This window comes from Jaculus jaculus, chromosome 5 (assembly GCF_020740685.1).
Source record: "Jaculus jaculus isolate mJacJac1 chromosome 5, mJacJac1.mat.Y.cur, whole genome shotgun sequence".
NCBI lineage: Eukaryota > Metazoa > Chordata > Mammalia > Rodentia > Dipodidae > Jaculus > Jaculus jaculus.
The window spans coordinates 92,854,120-92,869,173 of NC_059106.1; the positions used below are offsets into that span (position 1 = coordinate 92,854,120).

The following is a 15,054-nucleotide window of genomic DNA, read 5'->3' on the forward strand; positions in this document are numbered from 1 at the left end:
ATTTCTTTTACATGCACTCTTTTGTAGCATGTTCTGTAGTTTTTGGGGTATAGGCCTTCAACTTCTTTTAATAAACTCAGTCTAGAATATTATTATGTTATGAATAGGATCATCACATTTTCTTTTTTTCCATATATATGAATATATATATGTATACATATATGTATGTATTTATTGACAACTTCTATACTTACAGACAACAAACCATGGTGCATCACATTTTCTTAATTGCATCTTTGATATGTTAATTGCTAGTGCATAGAAATATAGTTGATTTTTGTTAACCTTGAATTATATGGCATTTTTAGATTTGCTTATTCATTCTAGTAGCTTTTTTATTCATCTTTTTAGGATATTTTGCATATGAAAAACTATACTGACACATTAATTTCTTTACTATTCTGTATGCATTTTATTTATTTTTCTTTCTTTATTTTATTTGCTTAAATGCTAACCTAGAGTTGAACAGAAATGGTAAAAGTTTATTTCTAGCAAGGGAAATTACTTATTTTAACATTAAGTAGGATGTCAGCTGCTGATTTTTTTTAGGTGTTGTCTTTCCGTTTGTATAAATTTTCTGGGGTAGCTACATAGTCATTGTATGTAATGTCAATTTTATCTGCTTTAAGATCTGGTTTGTTAATATTTTGTTAGACATGTATCTGCCTGCTTTATTGGTAATTTTGTTAGGGTTTGTTTGTTTGTTTTGGGATGAACCCAGGACTAGGCAAGGGTTTTACCACTGAGCTAAATTCACAACTCCTGTAATATCCTTTTAAAATGATGTCTTGATCATATAAAATTTGTTGGGAAGTTTTTCTTCCTTCACTATAGTCTAAGTAGGTGTGTATAAAAGGATTTATATAATTTTTTCCTTAAATGTTTGATAAATTTTCCCAGAGAAATCCCTATCTGGAGTTAAATTTTTATTTATTTATTATTAAGCAGAGTACCATCATTTCCCTCCTCTGTGCCCCTGTTTTACTGAGGACCCTCCTCAGTGGGACTGCTGGTATTCACCATGGGGTTGTGGGTTATGAGTTGTGAGAGCAGCCATCAGTCATTGTGGTGGTGGTAGTGGTGGGGCAGTGCCTCTGGATATTCTCTCCTACTTTGTGGCTCTTACAGTCTTTCTGTCCCCTCTTCTGCAAATTTTCCAGAGACATGGTGGGTGTGTTTTAAGTCTGCTTTTGTATTGACCTCCCAGCAGCTTCAGGATTCCTATTTTGGTGCATTTTGAGTGTCCTCAATGTCTGTCTCAATCACCCGGCCACAGGCTGTCAGACTCGCCATGGAAGCAGCACTCTTGCTCATCTTGCCAATCCTCTGTGGCTTCACTTGGGCCCTGGCTGATGTACAAAGGGTAGTTCATCTCCTTGGTTCTTGTTGCCTTCTGCTCCCAGTGAGCATGCTTCACCAGACAAATTTTTATTTTTTAATGCCAATGTTTATGTACAAATTTTGTTTTTCAAGAAAAAATGTTTCTCAATTTATCATACAGCTTATATCAATTTTCATAGCCCTCAAATTGTTTATTTTGATTTATTTATTTATTTTGCTAGGTAGGATTTTACTCTCACCCAGGCTGACCTGGAATCACTTTATAGCCCCAGGCTAGCCTCAAACTCAATGGGATTCTCTGACCTTGGCCTCCTGAGTGCTGGGATTATAGGCATGCCCCACCATGCCCATGCCTATCTATTTTTATACAAGCATTTTGTTAGGATTTGCTGACCTTTTCAAATCTCCATGCCCAGAGATTTATTCTCTACCCCTTTCTATGTAATTTCTGTGTAGTATTCCATCTTATAGATGTGCCATAATTTATTCAATAAAATATAGTTTGATTTTTTAAATTATACTCTCATTCATGTTGCATTTATCCTATTCTAATCTATCAATGTATGTACCTATGGTAATTTGCTAAGATAGGTTCCAAGAAGAGATCACTGGGTCAATACACATGCATATTTTTCTTTTAATAAGTACTATTAAACTATTTTCCACAATTTGCATTTAATAATTACATTGTAGAATAATGTTCAAGAGGGTCCCCTTCCAAATTTCTTGCCGCTATTATATATTGTTATTTTATTATTTTTCTGAATATAAAAAACTGAAAATTGATATTTTTTAAATTTATTTTTGTTTATTTATTTGAGAGTGACAGACAGAGAGAAAGGCAGAGAGAAAGAGAGAATGGGCACACCAGGGCTTCCAGCCACTGCAAACAAACTCCAGACGTGTGTGCCCCCTTGTACATTTGGCTAACATGGGTCCTGATTAATCGAGCCTTGAACAGGGGTCCTTAGGCTTCACAGGCAAGTGCATAACCACTAAGCCATCTCTCTGGCCCCAAAATGGTATTTTATTTGATTGATTAATTGTAGTGAAATTGGAAATACTCATATACTTTGACCATTTATTTTTATTTTGTTAAGTGACTTCTCCTGTCTTTTGTATAATTTCCAATTACACTAGTTGTCTGTTTCTTATTAATAAAATGTTTTGTTATTTTAGTATTAAAGGCTTTTTAGTAATAGTTTTAGCATCTCTAAATTTTTATTTTATTTTATAAAATGTTTCAGTTTTGTTTCATCAAGTAAATATGGGCTTTTATTTTTTATTTTTATTTTATTTATTTGAGAGTGACAGACACAGAGAGAAAGACAGATAGAGGGAGAGAGAGAGAATGGGTGCACCAGGGCTTCCAGCCTCTGCAAATGAACTCCAGACGCATGCGCCCCCTTGTGCATCTGGCTAACGTGGGTCCTGGGGAACCGAGCCTCGAACCGGGGTCCTTAGGCTTCACAGGCAAGCGCTTAACCACTAAGCCATCTCTCCAGCCCTGGGCTTTTTATGATGACAACCCGAAATAGAGTCCACACACACACACCCCCACCCAGAGTGAGAGAGAGAGAGAGAGAGAGATACAATTAGTAATTACTGTGGGAAAATCTGAAAGTCTTTAGCTCATAAAGTTATAGAAAGTTGAAGTTCTTTCCATAGCAATTTTGCTTACAGTACATTTGATTTAATATTATAGTCATACTGTCCCATGCTGACTTTTGAACACATGGCATCACATGATATGAACCTAGGTATTTTATACTAAATAGTGATGTCAACGCATGGTATCACATGATAAGTTACATTAAATAGTAATATTAAACATTTAGCTGACTTACGTTTAGATAATTTTGTCATTCATTTTCTTTTGGACATGTTTTCAAGATTTTAGAAATGTTTTGATTAATGGTTTTGCTTATTTATTTTATGTAACTTATATCAATTTTGTTTTGTTTGCTTTTGAAACAGAAAGTTGTACAAGGAATTAATTTAAACCGAATCCGAGGACTTGGGTTTGATGCCACATGTTCTCTGGTTGTCTTGGATAAGCAGTTTCATCCTTTACCAGTAAACCGTGAAGGTAGGATCCTTCTCCATTTCTCTGTGGTAATATTGGCAGGAGCAGTCTTGCTGGTGAGTCTTAAGGACCCAGGTACAGCATCATGTTAGATATGTCCTATCACAGTATGGAGGCCACAGATCTCACCCTAGAAATTAAAAGGATGCCAGATAATTGGTATGAGTGAGATGGCATCGTGGAATGGGTGTGGGAGGGAATCAGTTCTGAAAAGTCTGAAAGGGTGGAAAAGCACAGCAGAGAGCCTGGTGAAGGCAGGACATGAGGTCACTAGCTCAGAGTGAGCACCCTTGAAACAGATATTTGGCTTGGCTCCTTTCTGTTAGTGTTTGCGGTCCTTGTACACACAGCCTCTATACCACATTCATCCAAGTGCACGTGTGTGTTATGTAGAAGCTGGAAATAGATGGCTTGTGTTCAAAGCCACACACAAAAAAAACACATCTCCATTCACCAGTGCATTAACGATGGCTGTGACCTCAGTAATTAAAGTGCCCACATCAAAGATTTTTTTCTGGAGAATTTTCACAGCACTGCTAGGGTCAAGCCCCCAAAACTATATCAGTCATATAAGCAAATAATATAAGCAAATGAAGTAGGCCAAGTTTGAGAAACCCAATGGCATATGTGACAATAAATGGAAGATATAAGGCAGTGGTAGAGACTGGGACAATGAAAACAGTATATGCCATGTGAAGAGGAGGGCTGTAAGCACTGTCTGTCTCGCTGAGAGCCATGATGTACACCAGGCCTTTGGTTGTAGACTGTGCTCTATAGTAGTCCCTTTCTTATTGGTGATGTGCATAGTAGGGCCCATGGAGACACACTAGCGTTCGAATAAGACAGCTTTATAGATGCTCAGCTGTGACCTTTAGCAAGTCACTTCTCTGTGTCTCAATATTCTCCTCTAACATTAATGTAATAATGAACTAGAGACATGAGAGCCATAGCCCAGGAAAGTTTCTCCTACCAGGTAAGAACACATCAAGTTAAGGGACTATGTTCTGCTTTCTTCTATGGAAAAAAATGTGTGGAATGGTGATTATTATAAATATCAAGTGCTGAAAAAGTATGTAAGTGCTGAGAGCACAGTGGTGATGATGACCATCTTTACTACACATGTGTGCTTGTACCCCCACACATACACTTTTTTTCTTGACACACTTATTAGCACTTAATGTGTACAAATCCCTGTTTTATTAAGTATTGGAGCCTAAAAATTGGATTAGTTGACATTGTTCTGGCACAGGGGCCTAGGACAGCTATGGCCTGGGTCACTCCAGAGAGTTGGCAAGTAGAGTGAACCAGCATGCCCTGCTCTGCAGCAGCAGGTGACTTAATCCCAGGTGAGGCAGTTACAGCCTGGATTCGGAGGCCACCCTCTTTTCCTCTATGGGCTTTGAGTCAAGGTCAGATGAGTTTTAGGGATGCCGTAGAAGTCTTGTTCTGGGCCAGTACTTTCAAGAGTCCCAAGTTTCAAGAAGCCCGAACTGCCTGATCTGCTAAATTACATGTTTTCTTTGTAACTCTGGCTGAGCAGTAGTAGTTACTCCATTCATGAGGATTACTCCCCAAGATGGCTCTGCGGTTGGATGGAGTGGTACTAGGGCTTTAGAAATTTGGCTGTGGAGAATGACTGGGAACAAATGAATAGATGATTGAAATCTTCAGAGTGATATTGACAGTGGAGGACTCTAGCGCCTCGTTTAGCCCGTGTGTTATGCCTGTCTCCAGACACCATCTTTCTCATGGGGACTGAAATTTCAGCCCTCTAGAGGTGTTCTACTGAAAGTGGGGCTCAAGTACAACCCTAATTATAAGTATTGAGCTAACTTTGTTTCACTTAAAATATTGAACATGTAACAACTGCACCTAGCTGGAGTCTCCTTACTGGTTCCTTCACTTTCAAAAGAGTATATGAAAGTCAAATTTTATCTGAGGTGGATTTTCCTGTGCTCACATTAAATTAGAACTTCAAAGGTGGTTTGAAGCTTTCTGAAAGACTGCTTGTACCTGCATGGCAGGGAGCAGCTCTTAGTTGGTTAACTGAAGTGATTATGGGGAATAAAGAATGACAAAGTATCTTTAGTTGTTAACCAAACAATTAAAAGACACAACCAATCAGCACAGCCACTTAAGAACACTAAGCATGATCATATGATGCAATCCTCTTACGTTCTTTCCTCCACTTTGCTGGGATGTCTGCTGAGTGCATATGCCCTGGCTTCCTCTCTCTCAGCCACCAAACTCAAAGCCTAACTCTGGCTTTCATCCCTTCCTGGAGCTCTTCGGAGAGAGAGGGGCCAAGGTTGATCACTGGGGCTGAAGAGGTAGGATTGAGGCTGCTTTGTGCAGTATCTATTATTTAGATGTTTTGCCGGTTCATTGTATTTTTTTTTCACTAAATATGCTGGAACCATTTCATTTAAAGTGTTCAAAATTTAATTAAATAAATACATGGATGAGTACTCTGCCTTTGGTAAGGTGATTGGGTAAGGCCAACTCTACCCTACTGAATTGTCTCAAGATCCCTTAAATGTGACATTCATTTTTTGTCTGTGCTACTGTATAGAACTTGTTTCCTCACTTTTCTTTCACTTGGTTGACTGGGCCAGTCATCTTCAGAATCAAGTATAGCTTTCCTGCATTATAGAAACTGTGTACCCAGGCTCAGCTCGCCAGAGCGTTCTCTGATTGCTTATCTCTGTCTGCATGCCTGGTACTTCTTCTCATCAGTCAGTGTAGCACACACCATTCCCTCTTAACTATGTGCTGCTTATGAGGAAAGACAGCACCTCACTCTGTTCCTGGCATGTAGTAGATAAAAGGTTAAACTAACATTCAGTTATTTATGGGTTACTTTCTGTGAGAACAGAAACAGGATTAACTTTCTCTTTTTTGTCTAAAATATGAGCATAAGTAATGAAAATAAGTACAGTATCCAGTGTGATTCCTCACTTTAGGCATTAATTTTGAGTGTACTGTTCTCAGTGTAGTATTCTTGAGACAGTGGTCAGTTTTCATTGTACTGTTCTCACTATAATGTTCTTACTGTACTCACTGGTGTTGTTGCATTGGCTGATTGGCAGCTGACTGAAGTTTAGAAGCAGCTCTAATATTCTGAGCAACATTTAATAATAATACTAATGAAAAATAAAAGGCTATACATAGATGGGGCTCTTAATTTTTATTTTTGGATTCTATATTTTATTTCATCTGTCTATTAAAGTCTTGTACCAATACCACACGGTTTTTCACTACTATAATTTTATATTAAATCTTCATATCTGATTAAAAAAAGAAACAAGGATAGTGTCCCCCACTTTAACATCCTTTCAGCTTGTGTGCAACTATGCATATTCCGAGTCATTGGTAGTTTGGGGTAGGATGTCAGTATGTTTTTGTTTTTGTTTTGTTTTTTTGAGGTAGAGTCTCACTCTAGCCCAAGCTGACCTGGAATTCATTATGTAATCTCAGGGTGGCCTCAAACTTGCTGTGATCTACCTCCTTCTGCCTCCCAAGTGCTAGGATTAAAGGCTTGCACCACCACGCCCAGCAGATGTCAGTATTTTTGAAAGCCACCCAGATGATTCTAAGTTTCATGCCTCTGGCTATGAACCAGAGGCTGAAGCCATTCCAGCATGTAGTAGCACCACTCTGCAATTTAGGGAAATGCTTTTTAATGCAACTGTGGAAGGTCTATGGCCTTTGTCTCATATTCCATGTACTTCACAACCATTTGGGACCTTTAAATCTTTCCAGTCAGGAAAACCATGGGTGTCCTTTCCTTTGAAGGTTGGGTTTCTTCTTTTAGTTAAAAATTTATTTATTTATTTTTAATTTAATTTTATTTATTTGAGAGTGACAGACACAGAGAGAAAGACAGATAGAGGGAGAGAGAGAGAATGGGCGCGCCAGGGCTTCTAGCCTCTGCAAACGAACTCCAGACGCGTGCGCCCCCTTGTGCATCTGGCTAACGTGGACCTGGGGAACCGAGCCTCGAACCGGGGTCCTTAGGCTTCACAGGCAAGTGCTTAACCACTAAGCCATCTCTCCAGCCCTAAAAATTTATTTTAATGCTGGGGAAATGGCTCAGTGGGTAGAAGCTCTTTCTGTGCAAGCATGATAGCTGGAGAGGACCTGAGTGTGACCCCCAGCACCCATGTAAGAAGCTAGGTATGGCCACTTTTGCTTATTTGTCTATATTTAAAGGTGCCAAATATCAAGGCAACATGTTATCTTAGTCCTATTCCATAGGATCTCTCCTCAGGAGGGATGAGAAAGAAAGGGATCTAAGAGAGAATAAATGCTGGGATAGTTGGTAGATTATGAATGATAGTGATGGTGATGCAACAGGTGGATTTTGACTGGTTTCAGTATCAACTTTCAACCCTGGGGTTTGATCAAGGAAGACACTAGAAAGGATGCAGTTTGGTGCAGGGTCCACACAGCCTTGCTGCTTACTGTTCATTTACTTTTACTCTTGATCATGAAACTACCAGAAAACTCTGCCCTTGGAATCTCTCATTGCAATCTTGAACTAGAATTCATGTCTATCCTTATGTGTCTCCTGTCTTATAGGGGATTCCTGTCGAAATATCATCATGTGGCTGGACCATCGAGCTGTCAGCCAGGCCCACAGGATCAATGAGACCAAGCACAGTGTCCTCCAGTATGTGGGTGGTGTGATGTCCGTGGAGATGCAGGCTCCAAAGCTCCTGTGGTTAAAGGAGGTGAGTGCAGTGGGGTGAGTGGAGGCCACTAGCAGTAGTAGAGTGTTCCTTCAACATGGAGTCAGAATTCCTTGTCAAATCTATAATGTTTGCTTTTCTCAAAAACTCTGGGGAGGGGTTCTGATCTCATCTTACTGATTGGGTTGTTGTTGAATTACTCCAGTTGTTGTACGTGGGACAGACTATACATTATCTCTGAGTCCCCATTGTCCTATGAAGTAGGTGACTCCGTTCCTTCTTTCCTTCCTTCCTTTTTCTTTGAGAGGGCCTTCCTTTGTAGCTGGCCTTGAACTCAAGATCCTGCCTCTGTCTCCTGAGTACATGACCATCCCTAGCCTGTTTGTTCTTTTTTTGGAAGGATAGTATCTCTGTTTTGTAGACTTTGAAGACAAGAAAACTAAAGCTCATAAAGGAACCAAGTCACCAAAAATGACACAATAAGGGCTGGAGAGATGGCTTAGCAGTTAAGATGCTTGCCTGAGAAGCCTAAGGACCCTGTTTGACTCTTCAGGTCCCACATAAGCCAGATGCACAAAGATTAGGCAAGCACAAGTTTGCACATGCCCACTAGGTGGTACAAGCATCTGGAGTTTGATTTAAATATCTGAGGCCCTGGCACACCAATTGTCACTCTGTCTGTCTGTCTCTCTCTAAAATAAAACTAACTAACTAAATAAATAAATAAATAAGGGCTGGAGAGATAGGTTAGCAGTTAAGGCACTTGCCTGCAAAGCTAAAGGACTTTGGTTCGATTCCTCAGTATCCACATAAGCCAATTGCACAAGCTGGTACATGCATCTGGAATTTGTTTGCAGTGGCTGAAAACCCTGTTGCACCCATTATCTCTCTCTCTCTGTCTCTTTCCCTCTCTCAAATAAATAAATAAAAATATTATAAAATAAAATAAATTACATAATAAGTCGGCAAGAGAATCAGGGTTGGAACCAAACACAGACCAATTCCATAATTAATTCTCTGAATACTCATCACTCTGATGAAGTTCAGAGAGGTCAATTACCATTCCAATTAGAAAGTGGCATAAGCAGGATTTAAGTCTAGATCTTTTGACCGGAGCCTTCTTTGTCTATACACATTTAGCCCCAAATCATTAATCTTTAGCCTTGTTGACATTCAGGATATCTCTTTCTCATTTTACTTGTCCCTGAGTTTCCATGCCCTTGAGTGATGTGCTGATCCCGGTCAAAGCTCTGGCAGTAGTTCTCATTTCCAGATGTTAAGATTCCTTTATGATGTGTGGAGGATGGTGATGTCAGCTTAATGGATCCCAATAGAGATAGATGAGTGAAAAAGTTCACCTCCTATGAAAACCTCAGGGACTTGAAACCCCTTAGGTGGCCTGGTGCAGCAGGAATCCATCAAAGAGCAAAAGCCAGTGTGATTCGTTTACTGGCTCTAAGGTTTCAGGAGAGCTAAGCCATCAGTTACAAAGATTGTGTCTGAAGGAGGGAGCCTGAAGGTGCAGGTGAAGGTAGGCCACATTAGTCAATGCTGGTTTGGCTTGTTATTTGTCTTTATCAGTTTTAATTTGATGGAAGCCTTCTATGGTTTCTAAGAGTTTGAAAACAGAGTCTTCAGTTTTGAAACTCTTGATTCTGACTCTGCTAGCAACAATACTGGGCTGTAGGTAAAGTATTTCTTATCCCAAACCTCCCTTTACCTTTTTTAAAGTGAGCAAGTTAGATTTAATCAGGTTGAAGACTCAATTCAGATGTGTATGCATGCTTCCTAAAGCACATTGCTTGAGGTAGAACCAGAGACAAGGATAATGGGGTTGTTTAAGATGACCTAAACTTATTTGCAAGAGAAAAAATGGGATAGATGTGTTTTCCTGTGTGGATACATAGACAAGAGGAGTCGTATAGAGGTAAACCCAGAGCACTCAGATAGCCCCCAATATATTCCGGATTTTATTAAAGTTTTTAATTTAGATCTGTAGTCACCTTGATAGAGGTGGTGTCACTGTGGGTGGATCTTAGGTTCCAGCCACAAGGTGTGGAGGTAAATTTGGAATTCCATTTTAAAGATATGCCTGAACTTTGCCTGGAATTCCTAAGTGTGCAGTGTGGTATAGCTTTTGGGTTCTGGTTTGTAGCTTCTCTCTGTCTGCTTGGACCTGTGTCAGTGGGATGAACTCTCCCCATTATGGAAATTCCCCTGGGTCTGTAAGCTTCAGTAAATATCCCTTCCTCTATCAGTGTGCCTGGTTTGCAAGTTCATCTCAGCGCCCTATGGTTATCTGCCATAGAATTGGTATGGTACCAGATATGGGGTGAGATGAATCTGACCATGTGCAGTTTTGTCCTTTGGAACTTTTGTTTTGGAGGAACAGGTATGGACTTGGTACTTGCAACTGAAGATACCTTCTGAAGTGGCAAGTCAAGTATTATGGACTATTATGATGAGAGTTTGAAAATGCTAAGTGCAGAGAGAATTGAACTTGGAGGTTTGGTTTATGGGCTTTCTTAGGGGAAGAAAAGACTGCAGAAAACCATATTGGAACTGAGATACTTGCATAAGAACTGGCTGTGTTCTGCTGCCCAAGCACAGAGATTGATCAAGGTTAAATTTGTAGTGGACTGATGTGCTTGGCTAAAGATATTAGACTGAGAGATTTAAGAATTTTAGTTGGAAAAACTCAAGCACTGAGACTGGTTTTAGATTACTGAAGCTTCTATTTTCAAACACATTAGAAATCTTAAGGAAGATGGCCCAACTGCTTAACATTAAAACAGTGGAGGGGATGCCTGAGGAAAGACTATGATAGAAATGCAAACTCTTCTGGAAAGAGTTGCCTGGAGAAGGAATCTGCTTTTCAAGGTTGTAATTTATTTCTTCCCTGAATTAAGAATATGGTTGTGGGGCTGGAGAGATGGCTTAGTGGTTAAGCGCTTGCCTGTGAAGCCTAAGGACCCCGGTTCAAGGCTCGGTTCCCCAGGTCCCACGTTAGCCAGATGCACAAGGGGGCGCACGTGTCTGGAGTTCGTTTGCAGAGGCTGGAAGCCCTGGCGCGCCCATTCTCTCCCTCTCCCTCTATCTGTCTTTCTCTCTGTGTCTGTCGCTCTCAAATAAATAAATAATAAAAAAAAAAAAAAAAAGAATATGGTTGTGTCCTGCACCCTTGATATTAGTTTTGGAAGCATGAAAATGCATGGGGTGAGCGAAGAAGTTCACACACAGTTCTAGGAGTTGCTGCTGAGACATGGCATGAGGCAGGGCATGGTGACTCTGATAGGCTGACAATGCCATTGGAAGATGGACCATGGTTTGCGTGGAGACCCGAAGATGTTTTTGATACACCAGGACTATGCAAGGGCTACCATGGAGGCTGTTGTCTAGAGATGGAAGTTTTCCCTGATTACTCTTCCCAGCTGGAGGGATGGAATTGGAAAATTCAGAGACTGTCAGTAACTTGTTATGATATCAGACATGAACTGTAGATGTTTGATATTTTCTTGATGGTTGTTGAGTTTGCATTGCTCCAGTCTCTCCCTGTTATGCCTTAGAACAATTGAAAATGTTTATGCTGTACCTTAATATGTTGAGAGTATACCACTTGTTCAGTTTTACAGGACTCACAGCTAAGAGACAATCTTAATCAGATGAGATATGACTTTGAAACTGTCTTGAGACTGTGGGGACCTTTGAGTTTGGACTGCATACAATTTACAGTGTAAGATAGTTATGAATCTAATGGGGGCCAGGGCAGAATGTGGTAGTTTGAATGAATAGCTCCCATTATATTCAGGGTTTTACTAAAGTTTGTAATTTAGATCTGAGGCCACCTGCCTGGAGGTGGTGCCATTGTGGGTGGATTCTATGTTTTAGCCCTAAGGTGTGGAGGTAGATTTGTAATTCCAGTCTGAAGATATGCAAAGTGCCTGAGCTTTGCTTGAAATTCCTAAGTGTGCTGTGTGGTGTGGCTTTTGGATTTTATCTTGTGGCTTCTCCCTCTCTACTTGGACCTATATATGTGGAGCCAACTTCTGCCATTATGGAACTTCCCCGGATCTGGGATCTGTAAGCTTCAATAAATATCTCTTCATCCATAAGTGTGTCTGATTTGGAAGTTCATCCCAGCAACCAGAGGCTGTCTGCAACACCCTCCAATATAGCATCCTTTTGGCTTTTATTATATATGTTTACTTTTGACCTCTTTCCACCTTCTCATCACCTCTTGTTCCCCTCTTGTGGTGTCCTTATTCACATCATTGCCTATGTTCACTTTCACATTCTTTTCACAATACAAACATTAAAAGTTAGGATCCAATGAGAGAGAACGTGAGAGTTTTGTCTTTCTGAGATTGGGTTACCTCATCTAATATAATTTTTCCAGTTCCATCCATTTCCTTCAACTATCATAATTTTATTATTCTTTACAGCTGGTTAAACCCCAATTATGCATGTATAACATCTTTTCATTATCTGATCACCAGTTGATTGACATCTAGGTTGATTCCATTTCCTAGCTAAAAAGAATAGAGAGAGCAGCAATGAACATGGTTGTGTAAGTATTTCTGTGGTAGCATATTGAGTCCTTTGCATATATATCAAGGAGTGGTATATTTGGGTAATACGGTAGTATAATTTTTAGCTTTTGGAGAAATCTCCATAGTCATTTCTATAGTGGGTGTTCCAGTTGACATTCCCAGCAACAGTGAATAAGGGTTCCCTTTTTACCAGCACTTATTATTAGTTTTCTTGGTGATAGTCACTATGACTGGGCTGAGATGGAATCTCAAAGTATTTTAATTTTTAGTTTCTTGATGGCTAAGGAATTTGAGGTTTTTTTTTTAATTTTTATTAACATTATCCATGATTATAAAATATATCCCATGGTAATTCCATCCCTCCCCACCCCCACACTTTCCCATTTGAAATTCCATTCTCCATCATATTACCTCCCAATTACAATCATTGTAATTACATATATACAATATCAACCTATTAATTATCCTCCTCCCTTCCTTTCTCTACCCTTTATGTCTCCTTTTTACCTTACTGGCCTCTGCTACTAAGTATTTTCATTGTCACGCAGAAGCCCAATCATCTGTAGCTAGGATACACATATGAGAGAGAACATGTGGCGCTTGGCTTTTGGGGCCTGGGTTACCTCACTTAGTATAATACTTTCCAGGTCCATCCATTTTTCTGCAAATTTCATAACTTCATTTTTCTTTACCGCTGAGTAGAACTCCATTGTATAAATGTGCCACATCTTCATTATCCACTCATCTGTTGAGGGACATCTAGGCTGGTTCCATTTCCCAGCTATTATAAATCGAGCAGCAATAAACATGGTTGAGAACGTACTTCTAAGGAAATGAGATGAGTCCTTTGGATATATGCCTAGGAGTTCTATAGCTGGGTCATATGGTAGATCAATCTTTAGCTGTTTTAGGAGCCTCCACACTATTTTCCACAATGGCTGGACCAGATTGCATTCCGACCAGCAGTGTAGAAGGGTTCCTTTTTTTCCACATCTCTGCCAACATTTATGATCATTTGTTTTCATGATGGTGGCCAATCTGACAGGAGTGAGATGGAATCTCAATGTAGTTTTAATCTGCATTTCCCTGATGACTAGTGATGTAGAACATTTTTTTAGGTGCTTATATGCCATTCGTATTTCTTCCTTTGAGAACTCTCTATTTAGCTCCATAGCCCATTTTATGATTGGCTTGTTTGATTCCTTATTATTTAACTTTTTGAGTTCTTTGTATATCCTAGATATTAATCCTCTATCAGATATATAGCTGGCGAAGATTTTTTGCCATTCTGTAGGTGGCCTCTTTTCTTTTTTCACTGTGTCCTTTGCAGTGCAAAATCTTTGTAATTTCATGAGGTCCCAGTGATTAATCTGTGGTTTTGTTGCCTGAGCAATTGGGGTTGTATTCAGAAAGTCTTTGCCAAGACCAATATGTTGAATGGTTTCCCCTACTTTTTCCTCTAGCAGTTTCAGAGTTTCAGGTCTGATGTTAAGGTCTTTAATTCATTTGGACTTAATTCTTGTGCATGGTGAGAGAGAAGAATCTATTTTCATCTTTCTACAGATCCATATCCAGTTTTCCCAACACCATTTGCTGAAGAGGCTGTCTTTTCTCCAATGAGTATTTTTGGCAATTTTATCAAATATCAGGTGGCTATAGCTACCTGGACTTTCATCCTTCTGCAGATATATATCCAGGTTTCCCAACACCATTTGCTGAAGAGGCTGTCTCTTCTCCAATGAGTATTTTTGACATTTTTATCGAATATCAGGTGGCTGTAGCTACTTGGGCTTACATCTGGGTCTTCTATTCTGTTCCACTGATCTACATGTCTGTTTTTCTGCCAGTAGCACGCTGTTTTTGTTACTATGGCTCTGTAGTATAGGTTAAAATCAGGTATGGTGATACCACCAGCCTCATTTTTGTTGCTCAGTATTATTTTAGATATTCGAGGTTTTTTGTGATTCCAAATGAATTTTTGGATGGTTTTTTCTATTTCCATGAAGAAAGCCTTTGAAATTTTGATAGGGATTGCATTAAATGTGTAGATTGCTATAGGTAAGATTGCCATTTTCACAATATTGATTCTTCCAATCCAGGAACAAGGGATGTTTCTCCACTTTCTAGTGTCTTCTGCAATTTCTCGCTTGAGTGTTTGAAAGTTCTCATTGTAGAGATTCTTTACTTCCTTGGTTAGGTTTATTCCAAGGTACTTTATTTTTTTTGATACAATTGTGAACGGGAGTGATTCTCTGATTTCATCCTCTGTGTGTTTGTTGTTAGCATATATGAAGGCTACTGATTTCTGTGTATTTATTTTGTATCCTGCTACGTGGCTGTACGTTTTGATCAGCTCTAACAGTTTGCTAGTAGAGTCTTTAGGGTC

General features: G+C 39.5%; 1 protein-coding gene across 9 annotated transcripts in view; it reads left to right on the top strand.

Moving 5' to 3' along the window:
- Positions 1-15,054, top strand: part of Fggy (FGGY carbohydrate kinase domain containing) — a 492,311-nt gene that overhangs the window by 45,084 nt on the left and 432,173 nt on the right. For all 9 annotated transcript variants that reach the window (XM_045151276.1, XM_045151274.1, XM_045151282.1 and 6 more), the window contains 2 exons: positions 3,319-3,430; positions 8,009-8,160. In XM_045151276.1, coding sequence (XP_045007211.1) covers positions 3,319-3,430; positions 8,009-8,160 — 264 coding nt within the window. The remainder of the gene's footprint in view (positions 1-3,318; positions 3,431-8,008; positions 8,161-15,054) is intronic.